Raw genomic sequence first — 20,124 nt, 5'->3', positions numbered from 1 at the left:
AAGCCTGACAATTTCTCTAACCATTTTGAGTACAATTTTATGTGAAATTAGATGTTGTGTTTGTTAAGACCGAATTATTGTATATAAGCATACCAGTTTGGTAAGCGGTCATAGCAAGAAGGCTAACAAACGTGTTACACCACCAATTAAACATTAGCCCTTCATTCATGACACGGATGCTGTAATCATACAGAGAGAACACATTTGCATACCTTTATCCTTTGCTCGTTCTCTTCTCCTTTATCCTTTGCTTGTTTTTGTAATTTTTTTCCTAAATTAGGCACCTGATGATCATTTTCAACCCCCCCACCTCACTTAGACCAGAAGTCAGGACTAAACAATTCACCTGGGTGACCACATAATTGGTTTTGTATCACCTATTTTTGTTAGTCAGAAACTGTACAGGAATTATAGGCCTGTATTTATAATAGTATGAAGAGATCTGCATTATTTGGAAGACAGTTGAGGTGTAACCACTTTAGCCCACTAACCCTAACCTTCCATGAGAGAAACCCAGAGGTTAGCCCGACAACCGTCCCTGAATTGGCCAGATACTGGCCTCTCTCTCCTCCAAAATGGAGGCCAGTATCTGGCCCATTCATAGCCGGGCGGTTGTCGGGCTACCCAGGTAATTGTTCCCCACGTGCCCCTCCCCTTTTTCACACTGCTTCTGTGTACCACCCTTCTCAGGAAGCAAGGGCACCTGTGCAGCAGCAGGGAGCGCCAATTTGCCGATTCCACACCACCAGCCCACAGTGCCGTGACTGCAACCCCCCCCCATAAATGCCACCCCAGGTGTCTCCCCGTTCGCCTGTACCAAAAACTTGAGCGTCCGTACACATACCATGCGCATTACTGATTTCTCAAAAAATATTGGTCTGATCACATTGCTATTTTCACGACTTGAATCCTCATGAAAAAATAATAAGTATGTGTAAAGGATGAAAGTTGGCTGTTTTCTGGATTTCAATGATGCTCCAGATACACAAACACACAGAGGCCACGTGGCCTTTTATTATATGGATTGTAGGTATAATGAAGGCAGGATTAACCAATGCAGGGGCAGATCTAGTGGATCCCACTATCACAGACCAAAAAAAAAAAAAAAAAATCCCTCTATTCAGCAACAAGTAACTACGTAGATACCTCTGTACCAGACAATGATTCAGCAAGGTGTAGGCAAGGATGTTCACTTTATAGCCACAGACATTTCAAATGTTCTCTGTTACTTGTTTGTTACCATAACACCATAGCATCACATTCAATATTGTACAAGTTTTAAATTAATAAAACAGGTTATAAATATATTTTCTCTGTGATATATTTGTGGTGAAATAATCACCAAAATGCATAAAATGCACCAATTATTTTATTTTTGATTCCCCTAAGGAAGTGCCTGACTGGTTCACAAATACATTGCCCCCACCCCCTCCCCCACACCCTTATAAAATCCTAGATATGCCCCTGACCAATTAAATTACTGGTTTATATGCTTGAACAAGTTCTTTTATTTCTGACCTTTAAAGATGCAATAATTTGGAACATAATGAATTACTTATTACTTTTTTGTCACCTATGATGAAACAAGAGTGAGTCTAATCACTTTAGAGTGTAGAAGAGTTTATGGTGAGGATTTAAATGTTTTTTTTAATACTTTTGATTTTTATTAGGTTTCACAATTGATTATACAAAACATTTCATAACAATTTCACAATGACAAAACAACATATTAACAGTCGGCTATTGTAACATAATCTATCCGATGAATGATATAAACAGAAGTCAGGGATGAACATGAGCAAAACTTAACAAGTTTTATGAACAGTAATTTATATGACATTTGGAAGGAGCTTAAGATCAATCATTCATCAGATCCATGTAAATTAGGCCATTTCCCCCACCTTCTTACATAGAGATCTGGGTTGTAGTCTAAGCATATATGTTAGTCTTTCCATCTTGCGAGTTTCTTCAAGTTTTCTCAGCCAATCTTCCAACGTTGGTGGATCTGGGTGAAGCCATTTTTGGGTAATCTTTTTTTTTGGCAGCAGCTCCCATCATTCTAATAGATATCCGTCATTTTTTGTAATTTCCTCTGGAGGTCTCCTAATAATAATGTCGACATGGGTTGCAACAGTTCTAAATCCATAATCCGTTCAATTTCTAGTATGACACTGTTCCAAAATCCAGCAATTTTGAGCAGGACCAAAAAATGTGGGTGTGGTTGGCCTCCATGTCCCCACAGTCTCTCCAACACTTAACAGCTCCCGAATTTCTCCTTTGTTGTTTTGGGGTTATGAAAAATCGGACCAAACATTTCCAACAAAATTCCCTCCAATAAAAAGAACAAGAGGTAGACATTGCTGATTTACACATATTTTCCCATTGTTCATCTGAAATATTCTTATCTAGTTCTTTCTCCCATCTTCTTTTAATATAATCTGTTGATTTACGGTTGCCATTCAATAGACCTTGGTTAGAGTTTAGAATGATCGATTTGCATGATTGTGGTATGTCTGTGAGCCAAACCGTTATCTCATTATATTCTGTTATCTTCACCACTTTTGTAAGTAAGTATTGACGTAGCTCTAAGTACCTAAAAAAATCTCTGTTTTCTATATTAAATTTCTGTTTGTAAATTTTGGAAAACTCCGCATGGCATTCTTATTAATAATTACAGTATGCAGTATAACCTTTATAAGACCATGTTTTAAATGTTAGTCCATTTGGTTTAGGTATGACTCTGAGTCGAATGCAGCCCATCTTAAAACTCTTATCTGATCCCACATTTTTTATTTTTCACCACCCCGAACCAAATCGATAATGTAAAAGAAACCAAGCGGACTTAAATCTTTTGACATGCCTGCCGCCATTATAATCGCCAATCAAGCTTGTATTGGAATATCTCCGTTTTTCCTTTCTATTTCTTTCCATCTAGCCTCATTTGTGTCATCACACCACAGTATAACTGCCCTAAGGTTGGCCGCAAGATAATAGTCGTGTAGGCTAGGAAGAGAAAGTCCTCCGTTTTCTTTTTTGATCTTCAGTGTACAGTATTTAACTTCTAGGTCTGTGACCTTTTCAAATAAATCTGGATATTTGTTTATCCACTCATGAAACTGTGATGAGGAATTTTAACAGGTAATGACATAAATAAATATAATAACCTGGGCAGTATCGAGATCTTTATCACCTCTGTTCTTGCTCTAAGATCTAATATATATGTTGTCCATTGTGTGAGGTCTTCCTTAATCTTCCTATTTACATCGTCATAGTTTTTCCTATATAAATCTCCTAAATTGTGAGTAAGCCATACTCCCAAGTATCTAATTGCTTTCTTAGACCAGTCTACTGTGATTCTATTTTTATTCTCTTTGAAGGTGTATAGTTAAAAGTCATAATTTGGGTTTTACCTATATTTAGTTTATATCCCTGAGTAACTACTAAATGTGTCTAATAGGTCTAAGAGGGCCCGAATGGATTGTTCTGGATTCGAGAGGTATAAAAGAACATCATCTGCATATAGTGCTATTTTGTGTTCTCTTGAATTTATTTCTAAGCCTTGAATATTGCTATTTCCTCTTATAGCCTGGGCTAGTGGCTCTATATATAAAGCAATAAAGTAGGAGATAATGGGCAGCCCTGACGAGTGGATCTCTCCAGCTTTATTCGGTCTGTTAACGTCCATTTATCTTTATTCTTGCTGTGGGTGCTGAGTATAATGTTTTGATGCTATTCATTGAGCTTTCAGAAAAAACGAAACGTTTCAGAACTAAGAATAAATATTCCCAGCTAACACAGTCAAAGGCTTTTTCAGCATCTAAACTAACCAGTACTGCTTTCTCTTTTTTGCCTGAATGTGGTGATTATATGTAGAGAGCGTCTTATGTTATCCTGAGTTTGTCGACCAGTAACAAATCTGGTCTGATCTTCTTCAATCAATTCCGAAATAATAATTCAGTCTGTTGGATATTATTAGTGCATATATTTATAATCTTGATTTAAAATTGATATTGGTCTATAGGAGCTACACAGTGTTTTGTCCTTGCCTTCCTTAGGTATAACTGTGATAATCGCCTCTGACCATGAAGGTGGTATAGTCATTTTCTTTAGTGTCCAGTTCAGTGATTTTAATAATACCGGTAATAATTCTTCTTCAAACATTTTATACCACTCGGCTGGCAGGCCATCTGTACCTGGTGTTTTATTATTTTTTAGTTTTCTCAACATCATTTTCAGCTCCTTCTTGTCAATTGGTTTAATTAAACTTTCATTCTGCTTTTCTCCAATTGATGGTAAGTCTAATGAATTTAGAAATGTTTTAACCTCTTCTAAATTTCTTTGTTCGGCTGTGTATATAAATTTGTAATAAGTTTGAAATGCTTTATCTATTCCTTCAAGGTTGTTTTCTAATTTCCCTGTGCTGGGATCTACTATGTGTGTGTATGACTGTTGCATTTGTTTTTGCGGATTTTCCTAGCCAGTAATTTTGTTGCCTTTGGTCCTGTTTCGTAGTATGTTTGTTTCAAGAATTTATATTTCTTTTCCTCCTCTTCTTTATGGATATCTGAATTTTGTCTTTATCTGTCGAATTAAATCAAGGGTCTGAGTAGTTGATTCCTAATATGTTCACTTTCGAGGATTTAAATGTTTAAAATAATAAACGTCTTTGAGTCAGTGGATCGAAATGCATTATTTGTGAGAAAAGGTACAATGGTCTTTCCAAGTGATAAATTCACTGCTCAAGTTAATAAATGTATAGGAAATACTATTTTGTTAAAAGGACAACTACTTTAGATTAGATTAGCCAGAATTTTATTAATCCCTTGGGAAGACCCCCTCAGGGAAATTGAGGTTCCAGCAGCATTGTATAGCAGCACACAGGGTAAGAAGCACACAGAGTATCAAAAGTGAAAGTAAAAAAAAAAAAAAAAAAAAAAAACAGTCTGCAAGTTTCCAGACTTACTGCTCGCTACTGGCTTCCTCTCCTTCCTATCCTCTGTCTTCCTTTTGCTCCTCCTCCCCCTGAGTGAGGAGTTGTACAGTCTGATGGTTTGAGGGACAAAGGAGTTTTTCAGTCTGTTGGTCCTGCACTTGGGAAGGAGCAGTCTGTGGCTGAAGAGGCTCCTCTGGTTGCTGATGACGGGGCACAGAGGGTAACTGGCTGCACAGAGCTCTCAATTCTCACTCATTCAGAGTGAGACTCACGCTTAAAAACGGTCCTGTCAGGTCTCATGCATTCAGCATGAGACTCAACATGTTATCACGCTCTCATGCAAATGCATGACATTCTGAAATATTTCACCACTATGCCACCGTCACCAAAGAGTCCAGCTTTGTGGAATACTTTATTGGCATATGTTGTTCTCTGATCCTATATAAATGTTTAAAAAATTATGACAATTATAGCTGTTATAGCAATTGCAGCACCATAAAAGTTTTTATTTAATCACGTTGGTGTGTTGTACATGGTGTGTGCTATTATGTACATACAAATTGTATAATTTTTTACACAAATAAATTAATTATGAATAAATTACCATACTAGGACTGCCCAGTCACACGGCACACGACGATTCCTGAACGAAGGGAAAAAGTAAAAAAACGTTACAATTCGTTGAGAAAAGGTGGACGAAAGAACTTTTATCACTGAACAGTCTGCGAAGCAAGAGCGCAAAAGGGACGAAAGAGGACTTAACAAAACCGAAGCTCACGATCTCAACGAAAGGCGCCCATGGAGCCACAGCTGGAGCAGTGTGTGTCTGCCATGTCTGCTCCAGCACTTGGCGCTGGAACGGAGCTCATAGCGCCTGAGTCCTGGAGAAACTGCAAACAGAATCTGTGGAGATGTCGATGGAACACCTGCTCTGGTTCCTTGTCCGTTTTTCATGATTCCATAATTTTTTCCTCAGAATTGAGTGATTCCATATTTTTTTCCCTCTGCTTGGTCTAAGAAAAGTAACCGTTACTGACTGCCACAATTTTTTTTCCTGATTTCTTATAGTGTTTCTTAAAGCCAGAAAGTTGCCATTTGAAATGACTTTAGTTTTGTGTCATGTCTGTGATCTGCTTTTTTTTCTACAAAATTAAACAACTGAATGAACATCCTCCGAAGCCGGTGATTCCATAATTTTTGCTAGGGGTTGTACATCAAGAACATCCAGAAACGCTGCCGCCTTCTCTGGGCCAAAGCTCATTTGAAATGGACAGATGTAAAGTGGAAAAGTGTGCTGTGGTTTTTGGAAATCATGGACGTTGTGTCCTCCGGACAAAAGAGGAAAAAGACCATCCGACTGTTACCATCGCAAAGTTCAAAAGCCAGCATCTATGATGGTATGGGGTGTGTTAGTTAGTGCCCATGGCATGGGCAACTTACACATCTGTGATGGCACCATCAATGCAGAAAGGTACATCCAGTTTTCGAGCAACACATGCTGCAATCAAAAACATCTTTTTCAGGGACGTCACTGCTTATTCAGCAAGACAATGCCAAGCCACATTCTGCATGTGTTACAACAGTGTGGCTTCATAGTCAAAGAGTGCAGGTACTAGACTGGCCTGCCTGCAGTCCAGACCTGTCGCCCATTGAAAATGTGTGGTGCATTATGAAGCGCAAACTACGACAATGGAGACCCCGGACTGTTGAACAAGTGAAGTCGTAAATCAAGCAGGAATGGAAAGAATTCCACCTACACAGCTTCAACAACTAGTGTCCTCAGTTCCCAAAAGCTTATTGAGTGTTGTTAGAAGCAAAGATGATGTAACACAGTGTAAACATACCACTGTCCCAGCTTTTTTGAACGTGTTGCAGGCATCCATTTCAAAATGAGCAAATATTTGCACAAAAACAATAGTCTATCAGTTTGAACATTAAATATCTTGTCTTTGTGGTGTATTCAACTGAATATAAGCTGAAGAGAATTTGCAAATCATTGTATTCTGTTTTTATTTACATTTTACACAACATCCCAACTTCACTGGAATTGGGGTTGTATCTACAACAAACAAAGTGTTTTTTTTTGGGGGGGGGGGGTTTGAGCTAAGAATAAGCCCTTCATAGCTACATGAGAGTGAGCCCCCTCATGGAGACCTTCATGTTGCATCGCCATTTTGATACGGTCACCCAAAAAGGGAGATACTCCACCTTTCACATTTTGCAGTGCAGCCAGAAGACTGAAGAAACAAAAAGAGGAATGAGTGGTTGCTAACCTATACCGTCTCCTTGTTAACCTGTTGCTAGTCCAGGCGAACAAGTTTGAGAACCTTCATTTGTGTGAAATGAAGGATCATGCATATTGCTTATCATAAGAGAAGGCAAGGGAGCATGAAAATCCATCACCAAAGAAGCAAAAACATGAAGGGAAACAAACCTGTGACTGGCAAAGGCACAATGTAATGTGCAACCACGCCACTAGATGACAGTGGCAACAAATGCTACACACTGTAGCTTTAATATGTTTATAGCAAAGGCTGAGAACACAATAAGAAGACACGTAGAAGAAAAAATCATATTACACTGACACACGCACAACATTGATATTATTATTTCAAACAGGTGGACAAGAGTGACTTACATACAGTCAATATTGAAAGACATTCTAAAAATTCAGTGTTACATACTTTAATTATAACCAGGCTAAAATCTACTTCCTCAGTGAACTGATGTCTTAAGCAGAGACACAAATACACACACACGGTAAACCATGGAGTCGATCAAACACAAATCCCATTTTCTCAGACATGATTTTGGCATATATATATATATATATATATATATATAATATATAGATATATATATATATATGTTTGTGTGTGTGTGTGTGTGTGTGTGTATGTGTGTGTTTATGCAAGCAGATGCCTGTCAGGATGTGACTCTATTCTCAACACTTGATTTCTTCATTTCATTTCTGGGGCAGAAATGAGAAATCTGAAAAACTCTCATCAAGCCAAGTTCACACGATGGACACGATGTCATGAATTTGACAGCCAATGAATAGAAACAGTGGATGATAGAGGGGTGGGGGAGTGGGGAACTTTTCAAACTTCAAGTCGTAAAATGACGACTATTTCTTGATACTGTCTCTTTGTTCCTCCTTCTCTTGTTCTTTGTGGCTGGACGAGAAAGACAAGTATTTTGGCTCTGGAGGAAGGCTGTGCAGGTGTGTCTGAGTCCTCGCTTCTGCACGTATTATACCTGGATGACTTCTTGCACAGATGTAATGATCTTTTCATGACTTAACAGTGGAATACCTACCACCATGTGATGAAAGAGCAGCTCCCAGCTCTGACATAGCTTTCGGTTCAGGACCATATCAAGGAAGTCATAGATGAAGTAACCTGTGGAGGACAAAACGACTGCGGGTCCGTCCTCTCCGTACGGTTTAAATAACTAGCATAAATCAGCTCCCTGTGACAGCGGCAGCCTTGGCATATGCAGCGTGCTGTAGGGGGGAACCTTGCTTCCATGGTGACAAGATAGCAACCAAGACATGTGTTGGAGAGGGTCTATTCATATCCACCAGTCCCGCACCGTCCCCACCACCAGCAGTAACCATAGTGACAGCTTTTCAGAATGCTGATACAATAATGAAGTGGTGAAGACCATGATGAATGACCACAGGGGTTTGAGGATCACTTTGGGTTTCAGTGAGGCTGAAATGAACTTAACTACACTGAACATTTAACACCATTCAAACTGCTGTAAGCAAACTTAAACACGGTACAAACTAGAAGAGAACTCCAGAGTGCTCAACATGCATTGTCTTGCAAAGTAGTTTCATTTATTTATTCAACTGTAAGAATTTCCATTCCAGGTTAGAGTAAACCATTTCAGAAAATGTTTAAAACAATTTTAAAATGTAATGTAATGTATTCTTTAGTTCATCTGGATGAAACCCAAAATCTAACATCACCTGAAGGCCAGACATTTTGAGCATATTTTGTGAAAATGGGTTCTACCAACAGGGCCGATCTTGCAGTTAGGTCATGTTAGACTTGGTACCATGTAATGGTGCATGCATCTCCACATCCACCACACGACAGAACCACCCTGCATCACAGGATGTCCGGATTCCATCCACCCAGGCAGACAACCAGACCATTCCCACCTCTCTAAAGTTAACCATCTGTCTGTCACAGGCATGGTCTTCTGCAGCTGCTGCGGCCCTCAACACTGAGGCACTTGCATGGTGGAAATTGGTTTCCTAGACATGTCTATTTGGTTTTCACCAACTATTTCGAACTACAATGGCTTAAAACCTTTATCCACACCAAAATGAATCCATTCCAAGATAGAACAACCATTTTAGCCAGGGTTCATAACTGTATTAATACAGTTTACCTTGAAACTTACAAAGTTTACATTCCCTGGCTGGGACAGGTCTGATCCAAAACTCTTTTTTTTTCCTAACAGGATAGATAGGCGGTGAGATGGCCAAGTGGTCACTGCACTTGTTTTCCAGAGCGGAAGATGAAGGTTCCCAGTTCAAGACCAACCCTGCTCATTCTACACACAGCACAAGGAGCTGTGTCAAGAAGGGCATCCAGCGTAAAACTTGTGTCAATTCAACATGCATATCTGCTGTGGTGACCCTGAGGAAAAAGGGAAAAGCCAGAACAACTTAGGAAAACAGGATACACACAAGTTGTACTTTTTTAAACCATTGGATTTCATGAAAAATTGTGTATTCTGATTTTGAGTAATTCTGTTAGCAAACCAATGTTTGTAGGTGAAACAAAATAGTTACAAGTTCATCATGTTGGTTTATTTCCTTCCTATGTGATAGAATTGTTCATTCAACCATTCCTTCATTTTCTAAACTCACTTATTCCAGGTTAGAGTCAGACAGCTGGAGCCTATCTGAGCTGTCACTGGGAGAGTGGAAGAGTTTTCCCTAAACTGGTCACTCCTCTATCGCAAGGCTGATGGAATTCTTGTTAACATTAAATGTCATTTAAACTGTGGAATTGGAAATTGATGTTTTGTGTTTTCTCTTGAGCACTTCTGCAGCAATGGTCATCAGCTATCCGAGTCATCCAACCTAGAGTTGCAATACTCATTCAAATTATTTATTAAGACAGACCGAGCAGCTCACCCCACACCGCCCTATCCTGAGCCAAGTCCTCTAATTCTTCCTGGGGGACCCCAAGGTGTTGCCAAGACAGCTGTAAAATACAAACCCTGCAGCGTTTCCTAGGCAGACTCACATTTGGATTTGCTTGGAAAACCTCCCTTGATAGACAACCCTGGGGCATCCTTACCACATGCCCAAACCACCTCAGCTGGCTCCTTTTGATGTGAAGAAGCAGTGGCTCTACTCGTAGTCCCTCATACCAGACAAAGGAATCTCATTTCCGCCACTTGTATCGGCAACCTTATTATCTCAGTCATTACCAACAGTTCATGACCACAGGTGACGACAGGAGCAGAAATCAACTGCTAAATCAAGAGTCTCACCTTCTGGCTCAGCTCTTTCTTCAGGACCAAAGCCCAGCACAGTATTCGCAGGACATCAGACGGAGCGGCAGTCCCTCTACTGATCTCGCATTCCATCTTACCCTTACTCGTGATTAAGACCGCGAGATATTTGATCTTCTCCACTTGGGTCAATGACTCTCCCCTGACCCACATGCTATAATCCACCCTTTTCTGACAAACGACCACAATCTCAGATTTGGAGGTACTGATCCTCATCCCAGTCGCTTTACCCTCTGTACCTCAAACCTGCCCAGTGCACATCAGAGGTCACAGAACCATATTATCCGCAAACAGCAGAGATGTAATTCTGAGGTCACCAAACTGGCACCCACTACTCCCTCACTGAACCTTGAAATCCTGTGCGTGAAAATCACAAACAGGACTGACGTCATGGTGCAGCCCTGGCAGAGTCCAACACTCATCGGGAACAAGTTAAATGCGATGCAGAGAATGCAGAGTTTAGATAGTTTATCTTTTCTTTTGCAAGACACTGAGTTTGGACAAACACAAGATATTGAGTAAAGTACCATTCAGCTCAGCTCAGGTCTCATCTTGCCCTCTTTGTTTCTGAATGATTCATTCACTACTTTTTCAACATATAGTAAATACACATGAGAAATATCTGGTTATAAATAGGAAGAAAAACTCATTTTGCCTTTACTGCTCTTTATGTTGTGGCACAAGGGTATGATGGCAGTTTGCATCACAGATTCTGTGCACAGATAACTTCTAAGAAGAAGGGATTAAAAACACTGCTCAACTTTCCACTGACTCTGATCCCAAGAATGAACAGGATAACCATTGGAACATATAAGCATCTTTCCAATGAATTCCCTAAAAGTAATACAGTTGGTTTGCTATTTTCCCAGAATGATAAATCAATGATTCAATGGAATGTTTACACGTTCCTTTAACCCTTAGTCAAACAGTATGATTTCAGTCTGTTGCAAGCGTGCTTACGTCATAACTGATGGTACAACTCTGTAAAGGTAATAGAGCAAATACAAGATAAGTGGTTGTGGTTCAATAAGCTCAGTGTTTTACTGCTGAGGTGACTTCAATAAGTCAACATATTGCCACATTGGGTTTCCATCGTCTGTGCAAAATCTAACACCCATTAAGACTTAGCCATCAAAATATACCCACAGAGCAACACTCCAGGATACCAAAGTTTTGGCACCAAAATGAAGCAAACTCAAAACTTTGTGTGTATACTCAAAATACAGACATTGAACTGCAAACCACAACTCAAAAACAACTTAAGCCACACACAAAGCTGACCACTGGGGAGTTTTTCAAGATCTACATTCAACAAGTACACAGTCCTGTATGGTACGTCCCAATGAGGACTGCAACATGACTGTATCACAACATGATGCTCCAAACAGACATGACTGATGTCCAAATGTCAAATTATGGGTGAGAGGACCCAGAGGGAAACACGCCATTTGTTAGGCACTGATCACTCCTCTTTCTGTTATCACTTGCATATGAAGTGGACAGACTGCATAAATTAATTACTTGCACACTTGCAGTCATGGTGATGTCACATGATGGTACGGGTTACGCCGGGTCCGTAGGATGACACATAAAGACGTCCTTTGACGTTTTGTCCTTTGACATACAGATGCAGATCATTGCTCTGCCAGCTTCCAGGGTTAGGCTGTTTGAAGGAATGGCAGGCATCCCAGGAATCCTCGGGAGCTCTCGGTGCCACTGTGGATTCTTACAGTTGCTGTAAAAAAAGCTTCTATCCCACCAAATGATCTAGAACTCCTTAAAGTTTAAAAATAAACATAGGGTGAATTGCTATTTTAAGAACCAGGAGCATCTTGCAGACTCAGGTTTAGAAATACACCAAAATAGTCAACTAAAACGTATTTGTGTGTACCGCTATATCTCATCTTCTGGAAAACAGTTGAAATTCATTAACAGCATTTACTACCAGCTGCAGGCCACAATTCAATTCAACTACAAATGAACCAATTTAAGTGAAAATGTAATTTTAATACAAGACAGTGTTTAATTTTTTTTACCTCCGCCAAGGAGGTTCTGTTTTCGGTCGCGTGCGTTTGTTTGTTGATTGGATGGTTGGTTGGTTGGTTTGTTAGCAGGATTATTCAAAAAATCCTCAATGGATTTCAATGAAATTTTACCAGGGGTGTATCTTGGCCTAATTTAGAAGTCATTAAATTTTGGTAATGATCTGGAACACGATCCGGATCCAGTAATTTTTTTTTAAGGATTCTTTCTCATTGCAGGATAGGGACAATTTCAACATTTTTGCATCTGACTTCATGAAGACGGGTCACAAAGGCTGAACAAAAATTAAGTTACGACACAACAATAATTTAGAATTTGTTTCTCCTCATTGAATAAACTTTTTATTAGAAAATAAAAAACTTGTGTAGTTCATGCAGTTTCTCTTTATAAATACATTTTCTGAAGCTCTAAGGGTTTAACCCTCTGGGGCCAATGCCGTCGTATACGACGGCTGAGACCAAGCTTTACTAAATTATAAATAACACTTTAATGGTATGAGATAGAAGCTTACTTTTTTTTGCTGAAAAGTTAACTCCGCGGACTTTTGAGCCACCATCCACCATCTTTGTACTCCTCATAGAAGCTGTGTGATGATGTGAGCAATGTGACTGTCCAATCGGAATTGGTTCACCGTTACATGATTTTCCAAAATCCAATCGTAGGGCAGATTCACCTCACGTGACACACCAAAGATTGTTTTTAGGAGTGATGTGTTACTAGTTTATTATAGTTTGCTGTGTGTTTTGAATAAATATGTGTGGAAATTTTTCCACTTTACTTTTTCCTTTCTTATTTCTGATTGTAAACCTTTATTACACTTATAAAACATAACTATAGCATATATATTTTGAAAGTACAGGTTGTCCTGAAATAAAGAGACATAAAACTTGATTATGGGATGCAGGGAGAGCTGTTAACAACAATAATAAAACATTTATGCCAGGCGAGTGAACTGTCCAAAAAATGCCCTCAGACCCCAGAGGGTTAACCACTGAATCTGAAACATGACGGTAGATGCGTGAAACGACGTGGAATAAGTCTCTTTGCCAAAGGGTATTCCATGTGACGTCAGTGACCCTATGGCCTTGGCGGAGGTTTGCGCTCTCTGAGTGCTTCTAGTTTATACCTGGAAATACATACAATATTACAACGGCATTTTAGGGCCACACTGAATTTTTTTGTTGTTGTTTTAGACTAAAGTTGTAATATTACGAGAATAAAGTAGTAATATTACGAGAAAAAACTTGTACTATTACGAGAAAAAAAGTCATAATATTACGCAAATAAAGTCGTAATTTTACGAGAAAAAACTTGTAATCGTGAAAGAGAAAAAAGCTGGATTCCGAAAATGAAACATTGGCAGCACACAAAACAGCCTCCGTGACTCCTCTCTGTTGCACCGCATCCACATCAAACATCTATAAAATGGTTTTACTTGTTAATAAACCCAAGTTTGAAGCACTGTTTAGTTACCGGTAACTACTTCTAAGGCTGTTTCCAAAAAAAAAAAAAAAAAAAAAACCTTCTAAGGCTGCTTCCACATGATAACGTTAGCCTACATTAGCTGTGCTGATGTGTGTCGACCGGGAAACTTGTTTTTTCTCATAAAAATATGACTTTATTCTCATAAAATTACGACTTTATTCTTGTAATATTACAAGTTTTTTTCTCGTAAAATTACGACTTTATTTTCGTAAAATTACGACTTTATTCTCGAAGTCTAAAAAAATAAATAAATAAATGTTGCCCTAAAGCGCCTTCGTACATTTTACCTCAAATTAAATAGAATATTTAACATGAAATAAGGGATTGCATATGAACTCACTCCCTCTGCTAAAATGATACAAAAAAAAACACTGGCAATACATGAACGCACAGACGGTTATGAATCCTCTCTTCCATTTCTGCTCACAAACACTTTTAAATCCTGCAGCTTTAAAACACTTCTATGATGGACGAAACTACTTTATGTGCACAAATTGACACAAAGTTTGTGAAATCTGACACGCTTAAAAATAAGGCTGGAGTAAATACACACACACATTTTGTAATTGAGCACAGAGCACAGGCAGGCTACTCACCAATTGAAAAAGACACCAACATGTGAGAAAACACAGAGTGAGTCTCTATCAAATCCTCTGCCATTTGAGGGTGAAGAAAAAAGCTGAAAGGACACAAAATGTAAAGCGATCAGACGAAGAACAGCGTTACAGTGTGTCAGGCTCTACTTTTAAACATTTTCTGTTTTATATTCTGTTTCATTTAAAAATAGAGTTGAATCATCCAATCAATTAGTGAAACAATTTTAAAAAGTCATTCGTTTTCATAAATTTAGTAATGAAAATAGTTGACAGTTAGTCAACTATTTTCATTTATTTTCATTACTAAATTTTAATTATTAATGGACACTGAACCTATAAACATAAAGTCAGTCTGTCAACCTACAAACAAGTGCATAATCTGCACTAAACCACTGCACCCTGGACAACCGCTGATAAGTTGACCATTGACAAGTGAGGCTTTTCTCCACTGATTTTGACCTTTGATCCCCACACTCAATAAGCTTCTTGGAGTCACCATGCCTACCAGACATACCAACTTTGGTGACAATCAAGCAATTAGGAAAGACATTATTCAAGCAGGGGTGGTGGCCAAGTGGTTAATTCGCTTGGTTTCAGTTCAGAAGGTTCCGTGTTCAAATCCCACCCCTGCCACATTTCTCCATGTAATGTGGAGTTGCATCAGGAAGGGCATCCAGCATAAAACTTTTGCCAATTCAACATGCAGATCCACCTTTGATTTGCTGTGGCGACCCCGAGTGCAAACAAGGGAGCAGCCGAAGGGACTTACTAGGAAAGACATTATTCAGCGTACAAGATTTTTATAAAGTATGCTCCAGTGACCTTCACCTTTTAACCCCAAATCAATAGGCTTCTTGGGGTCACTATGCATTACGCACATACCAAGTTTGTTGACAACCAGGCCAAGACAGCTGATGTAATTTCTTTCACAAGTAAATGGCGCATGACTGAGTGACTGACTCAACGCACAGTGACATCGAGCCCTCGGGCAACAACAACAAAACAGAGAGAGTTCTATAATTACTAAATATCTGCTATACGGACATTATGAACAACTGGTGACCAAGCTAGAAAAGGAGAACAAGCCAAGCTACAAGAATGTCAGTGTTTTCTGATTCATTCTGAAAAACAGGACCTTAGCTGAAGACATGATGACTGAAAATTCCAAGTTGCCAAAATGGCATGAATGCACTCAAATGCACGGATTTTGGGTCAGAAAGACTTGTAATCTATGATACAGACCAAACAGCACATTCACGTCAAACCAGATTTCCTATCAGATCATCTTGAGTTTGTGTCAGGTTGGCCTGCGTGGTGTCTGTCACCTTTAGAAGTTAGCTGCGGTCAGTTTGCTAGTAAACAGTCCCAATATTCATTTCACATTGCCATCAAAAATATATGAAGCAATAATATGTACTGTAACAATAACAACAAAATGCAAGAACACTTTAGAGCTAGACTGAAGTTGCCCAATTGACACCCAGGTATGTATTTGTTGAACAGCAGTTTATGATGTAAAAACAAAACAAAACAAACAAGCAACTGTAAATCAGAGGACTGGTAGCTCAAAATAACAACTTTCTATATAGGCCCTGAGGATCCACAGTGAGATGTAGATGAGAGTCTGTATGACTCGCCTTGGATGGGACACCAGTTCATCACAGGCTACTTCCCCAACCAAAGGGAGGTACCCATTTACAGCTAAGTGGACTGGGACACTGCAGCTGAAGTGTCCAAGGACAAAGACAGGATGACTGGGAATTGAATCCAGGTCTAGCTGTTCCACATAGTTTGTGAATCTGAACTATTCCCAAACTGGATCTGGACCATATCAGAATTGTGCTACTGTACAAGACTCATGGAAGTGTGCAAAGCCACGGTCCAGAAGCAGAAGTATTGCTCAAATTTCCAAACTATTTTTGTATTTCACAAAATTAAACCCTTATTTTTATCCTACACCTAACCACTTAAGATCAAATAATTTGCAAGGTTCCCAGGTAACTGAGACAGGTTTAGAGCCTGGTTCCGACACCAGAAGCACATAGCACCCTTCCAGAAATAGCAGTCAGATTTGGAAGTGAAAAAAAAAAAAAAAACAAAATACAAATCCAAGATTGCCTCAGTTCACAAACTGTGTAGAACATAAGTATTAGTAACAACCCTACTGAGTTACCAATTCTGCTTTGAAGCTATTGATACAGTACTGTACGCAAACCGAGACTTGTTAATAGTACAGCGCCCGTTGTTACGTAAGATACTCAAGATCCCAGTTCTTGCACAATCCTCAGCTTAACCCAAAGTTTTGAGCTTGATGTACAGGAAGCTTCAATTGCTTCCTGTACAGCTTTGAAACCATGATGTTTATCTTTATCTCACAATAATCACGGCAGTTAGTTGTTGGATGTCATACAAAATGGTGAAATACAGTAGCACATTAACAGCCAATTAAGAAAGCGGGTGTTCTTAGACATAACATGCATTTAACATAATGTGGTAAAAAAGGGAAATTGTCCTTTAATATGATTTTAGTGGAATGCACAAAGGTAAGTGTTCTACTGAGTGCCCCTTTAACTTACAATTCAATTAATTTCAAGTCATTCAGCAAATATATTAGAAACTCAATATCAACAAAACACTAAATATATTCAAATTCAATTTTAAATGTGCTAAAAGCCTGTCTGGCAAAAAGACAAACTTAATTAAAGCCTAGTTATAATGACACCTGGAGGGTTTTTCTTTTTTTAAATCTAAACTTCACTTTAACTTACCAAAGTACTGCCCATATGGCAGTGACCAGGCTGTGGACGAAGGACGTGCAGATGTTTCTCCACTTCGACGCATTTCCACAGACAGATTCTGGCACGAGCATCCTTCCCACTCCCGCGTTCACAAGCGAGAAAAAGCCCACGGAGCCTCCAGTGGTCACGAACACTGAGCTCAGCTCCATACCTGAAACCTTCCTGTCAGTCAACACGCGTCCAAAATTATTAACGGCCGAGCCGAAAACCACGCTGACATTCCGGTGTGTTCCCGATCCGTTCGATCCGCCACAAGGGTCGTGAAACGAGGAAAAAATGTTTGTTTGTTTTTAAAGCGCGAGGGAAGAGGCGCGTGCCGCTTTGACGTAGGAGACAGTTTGTGGGGTTTTGTCGTTATTTCTCTGCGGGAACTTCTGTAAAAAACACGCTTGTGTAACTTTGACGTAAACAGAACGCGAGCAGCAAATTCTGCCCGCCCTACTACGAAGGGGCGTGTTCCTGTGATTCACGCGCCCCGATGCGTTCAGGTGCTGAATATTTTGTCAGGGAAATGGGATTTTTTTTTTTTTTTTTTTTTTTTTTTTTTTTTTTTTAATGGTGCGTTTTAAAAAGCCATGTCTGGGATTATGGATACGTTGACCCCATTTGTACTATATACGGAGAGCATCTGACGTCTGTGGAAAAATCTGCTTACAGTTATGCTACTTTAAGTATTGACATAGAAAAATGTCTTGGCTTTTATGAAAGTCAGTTGTGTTCAGTTTTCTAAAATTCATTTTTGTAGTCAATAAGCTTTTCTGAAGCTGCTTAACCAGTACAATATTCCATGTAAAGAAATTACGATTAACTGAAGTTTTATATTTGCACTGTAACAGTGTTCACATTAGATCAGTTTTCACCCTTTTTTTGGGGGGGGGGGGGGGCTGTTGAGTGCAAACATGTTAATTCTCGGTTTGGGGTCACATAGGAAATGTCCAGATTTGAATCTGCTGTCTGGGATGTTGGAGGATGCACAGACTGATAAACTCTGTCAGGTCTGCAGCAACCTCACAAGCTTTTATTTTGAAATACAAGATCTTATTGTGGAAGTGCAACATCAGTGGCGGTTCTACACTGAATTATTCCCCAGGCTAGGACACCCCCCCCCCCCCACCCCCAAGCACAACACAAAACACGAAATTTTGCACAAACGTTTAATTATTATTTTTAATATTTTAGAAATTCCGCTGAAATTGCAATTGAAATTGACATCAAAAGACCGCAGGCTACAATATAAATCTTATACAAAATGTCCATGAATTGCAAATTTGAATACACATGCTAAATGCACATGCTAAATGTCTTAGACACTACAACCCCTGGCAAAAATTATGGAATCACTGGCCTCGGAGGATGTTCATACAGTTGTTTAATTTTGTAGAAAAAAAGCAGATCACAGACATGACACAAAACTAAAGTCATTTCAAATGGCAACTTTCTGGCTTTAAGAAACACTATAAAAAATCTGGAAAAATAATTGTGGCAGTCAGTAACGGTTACTTTTTTAGACCAAGCAGAGGGAAAAAAATATGGAATCACTCAATTCTGAGGAAAAAATTATGGAATTATGAAAAACAAAAGAACGCTCCAACACATCACTAGTATTTTGTTGCACCACCTCTGGCTTTTATAACAGCTTGCAGTCTCTGAGGCATGGACTTAATGAGTGACAAACAGTACTCTTCATCAATCTGGCTCCAACTTTGGACCATTTTCTTCAACTTCCACCAAAGATTTTCAATTGGATTAAGATCCAGACTATTTGCAGGCCATGACATTGACCCTATGTGTCTTTTTGCAAGGAATGTTTTCACAGTTTTTGCTCTATGGCAAGATGCATTATTGTCCTGAAAAATGATTTCATCATCCCCAAACATCCTTTCAATTGATGGGATAAGAAAAGTGTCCAAAATATCAACGTAAACTTGTGCATTTATTGATGATGTAATGACAGCCATCTCCCCAGTGCCTTTACCTGACATGCAGCCCATATCATCAATGACTGTGGAAATTTACATGTTCTCTTCAGGCAGTCATCTTTATAAATTTCATTGGAACGGCACCAAACAAAAGGTCCAGCATCATCACCTTGCCCAATGCAGATTCGCTGAATATGACTTTCATCCAGTCATCCACAGTCCACGATTGCTTTTCCTTAGCCCATTGTAACCTTGTTTTTTTCTGTTTAGGTGTTAATGATGGCTTTCGTTTAGCTTTTCTGTATGTAAATCCCATTTCCTTTAGGCAGTTTCTTACAGTTCGGTCACAGACGTTGACTCCAGTTTCCTCCCATTCGTTCCTCATTTGTTTTGTTGTGCATTTTTGATTTTTGAGACATATTGCTTTAAGTTTTCTGTCTTGACGCTTTGATGTCTTCCTTGGTCTACCAGTATGTTTGCCTTTAACAACCTTCCCATGTTGTTTGTATTTGGTCCAGAGTTTAGACACAGCTGACTGTGAACAACCAACATCTTTTGCAACATTGCGTGATGATTTACTCTATTTTAAGAGTTTGATAATCCTCTCCTTTGTTTCAATTGACATCTCTCGTGTTGGAGCCATGATTCATGTCAGTCCACTTGGTGCAACAGCTCTCCAAGGTGTGATCACTCCTTTTTAGAAGCAGACTAACAAGCAGATCTGATATGATGCAGGTGTTAGTTTTGGGGATGAAAATTTACAGGGTGATTCCATAATTTATTCCTCAGAATTGAGTGAGTCCATATTT

The 20,124-nt window shown here is 39.2% G+C and overlaps 1 protein-coding gene across 1 annotated transcript; it reads right to left on the bottom strand.

Annotated features, from left to right (window-relative positions):
- Positions 1-8,185: 8,185 nt before the first annotated feature.
- On the bottom strand, positions 8,186-17,778 carry LOC117508894 (TLC domain-containing protein 2-like). Its single transcript, XM_034168737.1, has 3 exons — positions 17,367-17,778; positions 14,599-14,681; positions 8,186-8,334 (listed from the first exon to the last, which is right to left on the bottom strand). The coding sequence occupies exons 1-3, from the start codon at positions 17,543-17,545 to the stop codon at positions 8,186-8,188; spliced, it is 411 nt and encodes a 136-aa protein (XP_034024628.1). The 5' UTR covers positions 17,546-17,778.
- Positions 17,779-20,124: the final 2,346 nt, after the last annotated feature.

Source organism: Thalassophryne amazonica, chromosome 4, assembly GCF_902500255.1.
Source record: "Thalassophryne amazonica chromosome 4, fThaAma1.1, whole genome shotgun sequence".
NCBI lineage: Eukaryota > Metazoa > Chordata > Actinopteri > Batrachoidiformes > Batrachoididae > Thalassophryne > Thalassophryne amazonica.
The sequence above is the reverse complement of the archived record's forward strand: the minus strand, read 5'-3'. Positions and strand labels throughout refer to the sequence as shown.